General features: G+C 36.0%; 1 protein-coding gene across 5 annotated transcripts in view; it reads left to right on the top strand.

Moving 5' to 3' along the window:
* The window catches only part of MTA3 (metastasis associated 1 family member 3), a 132788-nt gene that overhangs the window by 39197 nt on the left and 79871 nt on the right, over nt 1-13720 (top strand). For all 5 annotated transcript variants that reach the window (XM_048934808.1, XM_048934806.1, XM_048934804.1 and 2 more), the window contains one exon: nt 8038-8140. In XM_048934808.1, coding sequence (XP_048790765.1) covers nt 8038-8140 — 103 coding nt within the window. The remainder of the gene's footprint in view (nt 1-8037; nt 8141-13720) is intronic.

Raw genomic sequence — 13720 nt, 5'->3', positions numbered from 1 at the left:
CTTATTGTATTGAAGAACAGGAGATTATATGCTACTGATTTAATTTCTTATGAGAGTGATACTAAATAAGGTCCTTTCTCTTTTAACCACATGTTTAAGTGCTTTTTCTGTCAATATATTATTTGTTTATTTTCAAAACTGTTTCTGTTGTGGGATAACGTTCTGTTTTCATCTGAGTGCTCATCTCAGAGAGCTGAAACACTTCTTTGAGTAAAGAGCTCCTTATATCAAGCATCTCTTCTGTATAGTCTAGGAGCGAGGTGCCTAGTCCTCTGCTGTAGATGGTTTTTGGTGCAGCTACCAATTGTCTCTGATCAGTAACTTCTAAGATAAGTGAATAACCAAAACATTCACTATTGCCTGAAGGAAAAACAAAGAAACAAACACACACACGCATACACACACACACACAAAACCAAAACAATTAACTGTTAGCTTTGTGTTCATAATTATTACTATTGTTTGGTTAAAAAGCATGCTGTCATAAATTGTTCTGAGTATATTCAAATTTCTATAAACTTTGACAGATTTCTTTTTTTTAGCTCTGTTTTATATAACAAGATCTGTATTGCTCTCTTTTGTGATATGTTTGAATTCGTTTTGTTTTTTCAAGAGGAACCTCTCTTTCCTCCTGTTATGATGATGAGTAGCGAATAAATTCTTAGTACGTACTCAGTCACTGCTGCTTTTAGCATGCTTAATATCACCTGACTTTTCTGTTATGTGTTGAGACAGACTTTGAGCATTTAGCAAATCTTAGCCTGGAAACAAGGAACTCGGAGATCAGCAAGTTCAAACGCTAATGTCATAACAGCATTAATACTTAACCAGAAATCATCTGTACACTTTGATTATGCAAATGGTAATACACTGAAAAGCTTTGCATGTGCCTAGTCTGTGATTCAGGAAACAGAGCAAGCAATGACCTTTAAAATTTTGTTTTTTCTCTTGTAAAAACATGAGCTGTTTCCTGAGATTTAACACAAAATCATTAGCCAGAAAGTAGATTGCAGAGGGAAGTAGCCTCTGAATTTTCTCTGCTTGTCTTAGAGTAGGCCAGAAGGTGAGGGAGATCTCTGGGGGTCATTAGTTCAAATAGATGATGACAATTTCCTATTTCATTGAAGCAAGCATTTTGTCAGAAGATATATGAAATAAAGAATACCACAACCAGATTCAGGAGTTCCTGCTTGTGGGACTTGCAATAGAATGCCAAATATAAAAGGTACAGTTCTTCTAACTAAGTAGGATTTCTTTTAAGATCAAAGCAGAGAAATAATGCTGAGATTGATTCATCTCACGTGAAAATGGTTACCTGAATAGATTAGAGGGTGTTTAAGAGTAGATGTGATGAACATTGACAAAGGCAATAAATACACTAAAATGAAGTTTTTTCTTGGGTGTTCTCAATTGTATTTTCTCAAATGAAGTTTCGCTTGGTTGCACTTTTGACTTAACATCAAAAGCTTTTCTGTTATCTTCTTCAGAAGGAGCTGTTTCTTGATCATTAGCAAGTTTAAATATGGTAATCTCTTGTGTGATTTGTAGATTTTTTTTCTCTTGTTATTAAACTCAGCAAAGTAATTTTTTTGTAACTGTCAGATCTGTGATTATCTAAAGTAGTAAAATACTCTTTACAATATTGATTGTGTCAAACTCTTAAAGGGTTATGATACCACTTACATCTTTCTTACTGGTCACTTTCTTGACAGCTGTGTGATTTCTGTGCTGAACAAATAAATGAATGTTTATGGGTTCTTCATCAGTTCTACTATAACTTGAACAAACAAACAAAACACATGTAAATGACCTCTTTTTGCCTGTTTTAGGTAAAGACTTCATTTACTTGTGCTTACCTACAAGGGAAATCTGTACTTCAGCACTGCAGCCATGTATAGTACAGACACCCAATTAGGTACTGGTGAATTTGGTTTATGAAACGTGGTGTTCTATGGAGTCTTGTAACAAATGTAAAAATAGATTTGAAATGAAATGTGCACCTATCTTTTAGGTCACTTAATTTTAAAATATCTGTTGCATTTAGCTATAATTCTGTGGTTTATTAACTGCATGCTTCTTTTAGTATTTTTATGTTATATGATGTGGTACTTGGACATTTTTAAACTTTGATTTTCAGACAATTCACAACTTCTGTGTTATCAGTCAAATGATAAATTAGAAGAGTTGGAAATTGCATCTTATAAAAACCATTCAACAGTTTGAAGGCAGTTATTCAGGTGTTTCTGCTTGTTGGAGTGGTCTGTCTTTTTTTTTTTTTACCCTTCTGTAAAAGCAAGACTATAGTTCTTCAGTTTGTTTAAGACTTGGAGAAGTCAGAGTTTTAGCATTCATAACAAGAGAGCTATGATTTCCGTCTCAAGGAGGTGCACATCTGTTGCCGTTCTTTTCATATGTTTTTTATGAGCATCTTGTTTTTTAACAGCTTGAAGGAGGTGGTCAAACTGCTATTTTCTCTTGGCATACTGGTTTTAGCCCATGATGAATGATCTGTGCTGTGTTATTGATATGGAAGATTGTAGGTGATTGTTGTTGGAAAGATGTCTTTATTATCACTGTGGAGACTTCTCTGAGGCTGTTCAAATATCAAATGAGTTCTGTGCGGTAGTTGGCCTTACAAAGATACACTTATGTATTGTATGCTGTGTATGTGCTTATTATCCAAAGTAATGCCATGCAGTGAGCTCACAAATTGCCTTTCAAGTCACAACATCTTAGGGTTTAATTGACTTTGCTGTATTTTTCCACCTCAGTAACTTTGACGAAACGGGCTTATTGCATGTTCAGTTTGTGTGTCTTTTGCCATTTTATTGTAACCATTTTTAAAAGTATGATTTTTTTTCAAGTTTATTTTGTAGGAGATGAAAAACAAATGTCAGATGCGGATGAAATGCATTTTACACTTGAATAATTCAAAATATATTTCCTCCTAAAGAAAAAGTAGAAGTTCTTATCTGAATTAAATATTTGGTTTAAATTTATGCAAACAAATAGTCCTATTTTATCCTTAGTGTACTGTGGCCAGATATTGCACATATTCATAACATTGCTTATGTAAAAAGAAATAAATTGCAGGACTAGACGTTTTATTATAATTTAATGGTGTGGGATTTTCTTTGTTTCTCTTGGAAGAACATGGTGCCCATGTGCTATGGTATCCCTCTTCCCAGAACAATTATTTAAAATATAGTTAATGCCTATATATGGTAATGTTTCCACTTAAAAATAGAATTATTTTTCACCATGTTTTCCTGAAAACTGCATGACCTCATGGATTGCTCTTTCTTTACTACAAAAATTATTGTAGTTACTAGTGTTAGACCACAACACAATGCTAAGTTGACCTAAACATCTGCTGAAATGGGGTCAAGAGAGCAGGAATCTTGCTGCAGGTCATGCTGTTGAGGTTTATTCATAGATATCAAAGGAGTTCAAGATGACAGTTTCAAAATAAAGGTGAATTTCAGGTGGCCTTCTGATTTTATGCAGTACGTGAATATATCATTACCTTTAGATCTGCCATTAAAAGTTAAAATGAAAGGACTATTTTTTAAATGTGGCTTCAGCTTATGGACAATAAAGTGAGGAGTAGTCTATTTTGAGGATGTTATTGTCTGTTTTATCATGTCTGTGGAAGTTTCTTTTTGAGTACTGATCTGCAGGGTTTTGTGAAAGTGACAACATTATTAGTTTCTTTCTTCCAGTCCTGAACAGATGTTCCTGCCATTTTTGAGGCAGCATTATGGAGCAGTTGGTCATTCTTGCCTGGGAACAGCTGAATTTGTATTGAGTCTAATAGTAATTCTGTTTAATTTATCAAGTTCTAGATTTCTAGAAATGAACTACTTTTGAGTGCTTTGTGAGGTCTTGCCTTTTGTTCACCAACATCGAATCTGTCAGCACTGCAAGACCAAGCACTGGGAGAGCACTGAAGTCTATAGAGTTGGAAGTTTAATTTGGAAGCCAAGTGAAGAATTACTGAAAATATTTGTAGAGTAGAGCTCCAGAGGGTAGGAGGCAATTGAAGTATATGTGGTTTACTGGCTTAAAAAATGGTCAGCAGCTGTTTTAAATTGCCTGCTGGAGACCAAGAATGTGTTTCTATCTCCTGATAACTTTGCTTCGAGGTCTCTATACATGTAATCTTAATGTAGACTGTTTTTCACTACTACTGTTTTTATGTGTGTTATGTTAATGTATTAAGTTTTAGAATACTACTTTTTTATTGCCAGTACTAGCAACAATTGGAAGTCATTTAAAAAGTAAAAAACAAGTAATAAGAATTGTCTGCAGAGCTTTAATGAGGAATATTGTAATTTCCATTGGTTAAGATCAAGTGTTCCAGCTATTTACAATGAATTCAATATAGGTAAAGTTGAACTCATGAAGTGTCAGTAAATAGTTTGTATAACAGTCTGAAAGATGTTTTCATCCTAACCTTAATGTAAAACTACTTTTCCCAGTGGCAGGGAAAATTTTATAGCTTGTTTTCTCACCCCTCCATCCTGCTGTTAGTTGTTCGTGAAAAGCTGTGTGATGTTTTGTGATAATTAACCTCTGTATATTCATTATAGACATGAGAAATATGCTGAGTGCTTAAGAGTGGAACTAAGGAAGTGATATTGGAGGAGAAAGTTTAGATTTTACTTTAGACAAGCAAGTTTGATATCTGGAACTTTGTTCATTGCTAAACACTGCAAGAAAAACAAACAAGTGTGATGCTGTTTTTCTTCTGTAAGTTAAAGAAAGTGTTTTCCAGCAGTCTTAAATGTCAGATTAAGAAGGTAGTTCCTGAATTGAAATTTCATTTTCAGTTATTAGTTTTCTGTTTTTGAAGTGTTACATAGCATGTGAAGCGGTGTTCTAAAAGATGTAGGATTAACTGCTGTTAATATACTTCCCAACAGTTCAGATAATAATCAGCTAAAAGCTGTGTCTCCTAACTCTGGTTCTGTATTTCAGTAATGAAAATTTCATTGTGTTGCACACTGTGCTGGTCTAAGGGAGGGTAAGAAATGTTAAGTAACTATCTTCCATATCCTTGAAGTATAGCTAAGAAATACTGTACCCATTTCACAGATGTAAAGCTGAAGAATAAAGGGTAGGAGTTCACTGAGATCAGATCTTTTCTGAAATGCATTACAAAGAGCATGGTTAGCGGGTTGAAGGAGGTGAGACCACATCTGAAGTACTGTGTCCAGTTCTGGGCTCCTCAGTTCAAGAAAGACGAGAATCTTCTAGATAGAGCTAGTGAGGGCCACAAAGATGATTAAGGGTCTGGAGCATCTCCCTTACAAGAAAGAGCTGAGTAACTTGGGTCTGTTCAGCCTGGAGAAGAGAAGGCTGAGGGGGGATCTCATCACTGTTTATAAATATGTAAAGTGTGGGTATTGAATTGATGGGGACTCTTTTCAGTGGTGAGCAGCAGCAGAACGAGGGGCAGCTGCCAGAAACTGGAACACAGGAAGTTCCATACGAACATGAGGAAAAATTTATTTGAGGGTTACAGAAGACTGAAACAGGCTGCTAATGGGGGTTGTGGATTCTCCTTCTCTGGAGATATTCGAGATATCTGTATGCATTTCTATGTAACCTACTGTAGGGAACCTGCTTTAGCAGGGGAGTTGGACCAGATTATTTTCAGAGGTCCCTTCAAACTCTGGCATTCTGTGATGTTGAGTGAATGCCTCTGAAAAGAAGGCTTAGTTGTTTATTTTATGGGATCTTTTTAAACTGATTTCTTCAGGATATGTGTGCAATTTTTGTTTCTGAAGAAAAGATTTCAGCTGCTCTGCTTGTCTGCAATTTAAACTATTTAAGTTCATTTTCTTCCTACTGAACTGACAATTCCTGCCATTTTGGCAAATAACAATAATAATCAGAAAGAAAGCATATCTTGTAACTGCTTTTAGTCAGAGACTACGTATGTATTGGATACCTCCCTATCTACCATATTTGAAATATTAAATGTCACTGCAACAATTATCTTGTAAGTCATATGGATTCTTTTGGTATAGATTCTGTTGCTTTTATCTTATCTATGTATGCAAACTATAGTTCAGTACTATTTCAGAGTTACTTTTATCAGCAGTTCAAATAAGATTTTGTAGTAAAAGAAAATTGATTACCTCTAGTTGAAGTAGGACATCTGTTAGTCAATTTTAAAGATCCTTTTACAAACTTGATTCAGGAGAATGACATCTTTTGGTTGAATATCTGTATTTTGTTTGTATGAAGTTTTTCTTTTTGTGAACCATGGCCTATCCAAGTATTGGGTATTGTCGTACTTCTACATTTAAGATCTCCAGGATTTAATGTCCTGAAACAGTTAAGTAACATGAAAAGTACTTTAAAACTATATTAACAGATTGAAATGAAGTGCTCTGAGGTTATTTATAAAATAAAGAACATCACCCACAATGTGTCTGCCACAGATGGAATAAATGATTGTATTGACAAGTGTGTAGTCCATTGAATAAGTTTATAGACAAAAAAATCATACTTGAGAGTGTTAGAAATCTTGTCTCTAGTTCTGAATGTGAATTAGCTTAAACAGAAGCATAAGTCCTATTAGACCAACAAGGTTTTATTGCTTGTGCATCAAAAAAAGTTATTTTGATTAGTTTTTATAAGAGTGTTCCTGACACATTAGCTAAATATCATGATGCAATTCTAACTTGTGCTTATGGCAGGGATGAATATATACCATGTTTTCCTTGCAGACTTGATGCAATAAACAAACATGCCATACCTGATAGAATTTCAGAAGATCTGGTGCTTTGTTTGCAGTCTGCTTCCAGAGTCTTATGAGTACAGTGTTTTTCATGTCTTAGTGATGTTATGCATATATAGACTATCCATTCCCATTAACTCATGAGAAATAACAGAGACTATAGTTATTTTCTCTGTGCTCAGTGAGAAATACCTACACAAGTAAACTGTTTGAGGGAAAAGGCAGGTTTTTATTCTTGCAGTATCTCACAAAAGCCAGAGAGAAGCATTAGAAATTAACTGAACACTTGAGTTCATCACATCTTCACTGAAGGAAGAATATGCTTATGTTCTAAAATACCAAAGGTGAATGGTGATTTGCTCTTCATTTGTTGTGGTTCCAACTGTGTTGGCCGTGTTGCATGGGTAGATATTCTTATGCTAAGTAGATGGAGTGTGATTATTTAATCAGCCTGTTGTGTTTCTCATTTCACTGTAGTAGTTATTGATATAGTAGTGAAGAAAAGATTTAAGCTTCAATATGAATGTGAATCATTTTAGTGTTTTTATACTTTGTGTATTGCTTGGAAAAATAATGCTTTTTAATAATGAACACAGTGCAAATTAAATCTCTGAAAACTCCATTGTTGTTTCAGCCATGTGTGTGTACACAGACTGCTCTCTGTATACAATTGGGCTTAGAAAATGATTATGTACTGTATGGTAACTTTATTGTGCTGTAGCCTTATTATTTTGTAAGTGGGTTTAAGTAGCCAGTATATAATGCAATTGTAATAATATGATTAATGTTAATAATGCAGATAATGTAAAGAATGAGAGTAAGAGGTGAAAAAAATAATTAAATGTAGTAGGTAGCATTGCTCCAGAATTTCTGTTTTGGAGTTGTATCCAGATTACAAATTGGATTTTTAATTGCTCTATCTGGTTAAGTGTAAAATTAATTTTAATGTGACTGAAGTGCAACTTTAATATAGTTGAGAAGCAATTTAAAATCCCCACTGGTTATTTACGTTTTGGTTTCAAGCTCATGATAACATTTTATTAAAGTTCTTTGATACTGCACCTTTTAAGAATGCCTCCTTAAAACAAATTAAAATACTGATGTTAAGGGAAGATATTTATTTTATAAATGTTTCAGTATGGAATTCAGATGAATAACTGCTGATTATTAAGTACTCAATATGTTTATATTAAAATGTACAAAGTCTCTTTTAAAAGTAGTTCAAGAAGTACGTAGAGAAAAACATTGTGAGTAATAAGTGTTTTGTCCCATCTACCTTTTGACAGGAGAATTAGATGACAGAGAACAGGCAAAGCTGGAAGTAAAAATATGGGATCCAGATAGCCCCCTTACAGACCGTCAGATTGACCAGTTTTTAGTTGTAGCACGGTAAGATTACAATCCTCTAATAAAAAAAGAATCCTTTTCCTTTTTCTACTGATTATTTATTCCCCTTTATCGTGTTACTCAACTTGTTTACCATATTGTGAGCCCTTCTGTTTTCCACAGTTAGCTAAAAGAGAAAATCAGAACATAAACTTCTTAATATTTATTGAGTTTACCAGTACAGAAGAGAGAGAAAAAGAGAGCGACTTGTGCTAGACTGCCTGTATTTAAGATTGTAGTAGATTTTGATATTTAAATGTAGACATCATTCTGTTTTCCTATCAGAGTAATTGGAAATAGGATTTCAGTGCTAATATTTGTCTTGTACTATAGTGTTTTGAATTTCATGGTGTAATATAAAGAAGAAATATAGAAGGTGTAAACAATTGCAATGAATGCAAAACTTGCCAGATTTGCTAACAGATATAAGTTGACTAATATGCAGTGGAATTACTTCAGTTGTGAGGTGATGCTTGTTGTTAGTGGAAAAGAATCGATCAGTTCAATTTTATAAATTAACATATGATTATGCAAACTAATTTAAGGACCATCGAAGCCATTGGAATTCACAAATACCTTTTAAAGTAATTTCTCCACTTTACAGAGTTTTGACAAATTTTAGAAAATGTTTTTACTGAAGGATGATTCTACAGCATGTTTCTCTTGTCCTTCAATTCACAGTTAGGAATAGATTACAAAAGTTCTGTTCTCGTTTAGAAAAATGCTAACAGAGTACTGTTGATTGTGGGTGACATAGAGATGTTATCTTGGTTTGTTCTGTCTCTGTTCTTTCTTCTAACCTGATTGCAGAGCATATTCTCTAATCTTGCTAGGCAAATAATCTTTTAATGCTGTTTCCTATTTTTGTTCTTCTTTTCTCTCCTTTTTAAAAAGCAGTTCCGGAGAAGAGGAAAAAAACAAAAGGAGAAATTGCTTTATACTTCCCAGCTTACATGCGCAGTGAATTGAGTTGCTGATTGACTATTTTACTCTTCCATCTTAAATGGAGTCTCAAAATCATAGGATGAAATGTGTTGAAAGGGATGCACAAAGAACATGGAGCCGAACTCCTGGCTCTGCATGGGACCACCCAAAATTCAAACTTGATGAGAGCACTGTCCAGATGTTCCTTCAACTCCTGCAACTCGGGGCAGTGCCCACTGCCCAGGGCAGTCTGTGCTATGCCTACCATTCTCTGGTGCAGAATCTTTTCTTAACCCCCAGCTGCCCCTCTCAGGCACAGCTCCATGCCATTCCCTTGGGCCCTGTTGCTGTGCACAGAGGGCAGAGATCAGCACTGCCCCTCCACTCTGTGGAGCTGTAGCTCCATGAGGACTCCCCTCAGCTCCTCTGCTCTGGGCTGAGCAAACCCAGGGACCTCAATGCTCTTCACACACCTTGTCCTTCGGATCCTTCACCATCTTTGAAGCCCTCTGTTGCATGCTTTCTAATAGCTTATGTCTTTATATTGTGGCGCCCATACCTACACCAAATGCTGGAGGTGAGGCTGTGCAAAGCAGAGTATAGATAACCCTTCTTCTCACCCAGTTTGCACTGCTAGGCCTGGGGCACCCCAAAGTGCCCTTTTTGGCTGCCAGGGTACACGCCTAACTCATATTAAACTTGCCATAAACCAGAACACTCAAATCTCTTTCCATAGGGCTGCACTCCAGCCTGTCATTCTCTTGTCTGTATTGTATATCCTCTGTTGCCTTACTGCAGGTGCAGGGACCAACACTTGCCGGATTGGTGATTGCTCAGTCCTTTAATTTGTCAAGATCTCTCTGCAAGTCTTATCTTCTCCTGTGTCAACAGCTCTCTCCAATTTAACGTTACCTGTGGATTTATTAAGTGTACTTTCAAGTTCTGTATCCTTGTCATTGATGAAAGTATTGAAGAGAACTGGCCCTAGAATGGGACCACTAGTGACTGGCTGCCAACATGATGTAACTGCATTTACTTTCGCCTTTTAAGCCTGACTTGTCAGCTAGCTATTCACCCATGATACTGTGTACTTGTCTAGCTGTTTGGTGGACGTTTTTTTCCAGAATGATACTGTAAGAAAGAATATCAAAAGCTTTGCTGAAATCTGGAAAGATTGCATTAACTCCCCATGATCAGTGGAAGGTCTTACGACCTAAGATGAAGATTTACAAAACTGATTGAATGTTTTTGCAGAGTTTATTCGTTGCCTTCGCTTCCCTCCACTTTCCATTTTGCAGCCACCCTAGGGAGCTGAAGTAGTGAAGTAGTATACTGTCAAGTTGAAAATGTTCTCCTCTGGAAGCAATTGTGCCAGTAGGCAATCTACTGGGAAGTAATAGAACAAATGACTGAAATTTTGAGAGAGAATCTCTTCTTCCCCTTAGCTATGACATCATATGCAGTGCTGTGTATACCTGACAAAGTCTGCGTTCATGTAGAAATTGATAAACTTCACAGGATATTTTTACAGAGAGAATGAGTCTTGGTTATACCTGCGTAACTGTAACTATCAGAGACCTTATGGTAGGTGAATGACATCTGACTAACATCTTGTTAGATACAGTTGCCTTATTGATGTTCTTCCACAAACTTCCACTCATCTTTGCTGCTTTTGAACTGACAGGAACACTTCCCAGGCTTCTCTATATGCTTGCTTTCACAGGCTTCAGGATCAGAATTTTTTTTTTGTGTGTGGTTCTGTAACAGACTTACTGATTTAAAAATTCTCCTGTGATAATTAGGGCAGCTTTAAACTCAGCATTTTGTGTGCTTGCAGGTAAAGGCTTTCATCATTATGCTGGACCAGTAAAAGTTGCTTGAGTATGCAATTGGTATTGTGGTATGATTAATCTGTTTCTACAGACTCGGAAGATCCATCTGCTATATCTTCATTGTAGTTATCTGGGCATTGGCTGTGCCTGCTGCGTTTCTAGTGAGATGTTATTTGTCTTTTGACTGGAAATTGTTCTGGCAAATTTGAAATTCTGTCAATAAGAACTTTTTCCTGAGTGGTTTCTTATGTGTAATTTTTTTTAAGAGGGCATTTAAAAAACCTTTTTGTATGATCTTTTTTAAAGGTGATGCCCCTGATGCAGTATGTATTCCCATGTGTTTTTTTTTTTTTCATCTGCTTTAGATGAAAGAGGAGATGTTATAGTCAACAGCTTTTTCAGTCACTCAAGCACACTGTATTTGTTAGAAGGTGATAAAATACTCTTTCTATTTGTGTTGCCCATTTGCAAGATTGTATATATTTTTCCTTATGTATGTAGTCTGATGGGATTTGTTTAGTGTCCTAAGAGCAAAAAGCCTTTTTCTACATTGATATGTTTCATAGAACCATAGAAACACCAAGTTTTAAAAAGACCTCCAAAATCAGCCAGTCCAATCGTACACCTACCACCAATATTTCTCCACTAAAACATGTCCCTCAATACAACATCTAAACATTTCTTGAACTCTTCCTGGTACAGTGACTTCACCACCCTGGCAGCCCATTCCAGTGCCTGACCACTACTTCAGAGAAGAAATTTTTCCTAACATCCAACCTGAATCTCCCCTGGTGCTATCCACTCTTGTCCTTTCATTAGTTACAAGAGAGAAGAGGCTGACCCCCACCTCACCACAACCTCTTTTCAGGTAGTTGTAGAGAGCTATAAGGTTACTCCTGAGTCCCCTCTTCTCCAGACTAAACAATCCCATTTCCCTCAGCTGCTTCTCATAGGATGTGTGCTACAGACCCCTTACCAGCTTTGTTACCCTTCTCTGGACACACCTCCAGGGCTTCAGTTTCTTTCTAGTGAGGGGCCCAAAACTGAGTGTACTCAAGGTACAGCCCTCACCAGAACTGACTACAGGGGTACAATCACCTCCCTGCTTCTGCTGGCAGCACTGTTGACACAAACCAGGATGCCATTGGCCATTTTGGTGGTTCTGATCCTGCAGACTTAGCATCCACTAGTATGTAATACTGGTGGATATTGGTGGGTACTAATCTAACCAAAGAAAAAAGGGAAATAAAAAATTCCGTGTGTTTAAATGGAATTTTTGGTGTTTCATTTTCTGCTTATTGCATTTTCTTCTTTCATTGGGTACTGCTGAGAAAAATCTAGCTCCATCTTTTTCATCTCTACTGAGGTTAAATCCTCTCTGAGCCTTCTCCTCTCTAGGCTTGACAATAGCAGGAACATTTTTAGTTATCTTACATTAAAGAATACACTTACATGTAGAAAAAAAAAAAAAAAAAAGCAGAAAAGAACAGTGTGGTGGTTTAGGCTACTTTGGCTGAAGAACGAAATTTTTTTTTGCTAGCAGGTAGGTATAGGCAATAGGGTGTTATTTGGAAATGAGTACTGATGAGGATTTTTTTCTTTTTAACAATTATAAATTACTCTGTCATGGTAGCATTATTAAAAAGTCATTCAAGGAAAAAACATAAAGGAAATGTATGGACTTTATATCAATATATGCCTTACATGTGTGTTTTCAGTGGGAAAACAAACAAACAAAAAACCATAGTCAGGGTTTTTTAATATTTTTAAAGTAAATACTTAAGTTTTCATTTTGACTGCATGGCTGGTTTATATGGAGGGCAGCGTATTACTGTGTTAAGTTTTGAGACTATGTAAATATTTAACAGTCAAATGTTCTAGAATTTCTACACTTTTTTGGATTGTCTGAAAAACTCAGTCTTTCAGAAATTTTTAGGGAAGTTGACCTGTAAGTTGATTTTGAAATACAGCTGCAGATGCCCCATCCTTTCTCCTTAAAACAGCACACTGCCTGTGCTTTGTGGCATTTCTGGGATGTTTTGCGCTCACATAACCCACAGTCCAGCATAGCAATCACCATGATTATGATCTTGTCCTACGCAGTACAGCATTGGAAGTGATATCAACTAGTATTTCAATTCTTATCCTTTTATGACTTTCTTGAAATGAACCTAGTTCTATCACGTCTCTTAATTTTGACTTTATGTACTGGGCAATGTCATCCATGTACCCTTCTACCCTGAAGTTAGCCTGGAAATTTTGTAAGCAGCTTAATGTGATAGAAACTATTTTGTAATTTTCCTAATATGCTCTGATTTTATTTTAGAATTATGGTCAAATAAAGTAGTGTTAATTATGCAAGAAAAGAGATAAGCTAGTAGGTAGCAGCAGAAGGGAAATACAGTCATGCTGCATGCTGCCTTACGGGTTTGAGCAGTAGCAACAGAAGGATCACAGCAAAAATTGTTAGCTACAACCCTCATCAAGGCCAACATGTTTAAAGGGGTTGACTATCAGGATATATGTTCCCAGTAGATTGTTGGGACTGATCTGTGGACAGATACTGATTTATATATAGCCAAGTATTAAAAGAAAAAAAAAAGAAAAAGAAAACAGTGTGTAGATGTTTGTCATGTATTTGCTATCACTGTAAAGAAGGAGCAAAGATTACAGAACAGTGTTTGGTTATTGCTTATTTACTCCACAGCCTTTAGAAATTGAAGCAGTTAATGTCTGCAGTATGTGAATCACTGCTGTTTAATCTTAATCGTGTCTTAAATGTTTTTGGTGGTGTGCTGAAATGAGTTCAATATTAAATGTTTTGAGA

The sequence above is a fragment of the Lagopus muta genome, chromosome 2 (genome assembly GCF_023343835.1).
Source record: "Lagopus muta isolate bLagMut1 chromosome 2, bLagMut1 primary, whole genome shotgun sequence".
Lineage (NCBI taxonomy): Eukaryota > Metazoa > Chordata > Aves > Galliformes > Phasianidae > Lagopus > Lagopus muta.
Note: the sequence above shows the minus strand (reverse complement) of the source record. Positions and strands in the feature narration are given on the sequence as shown.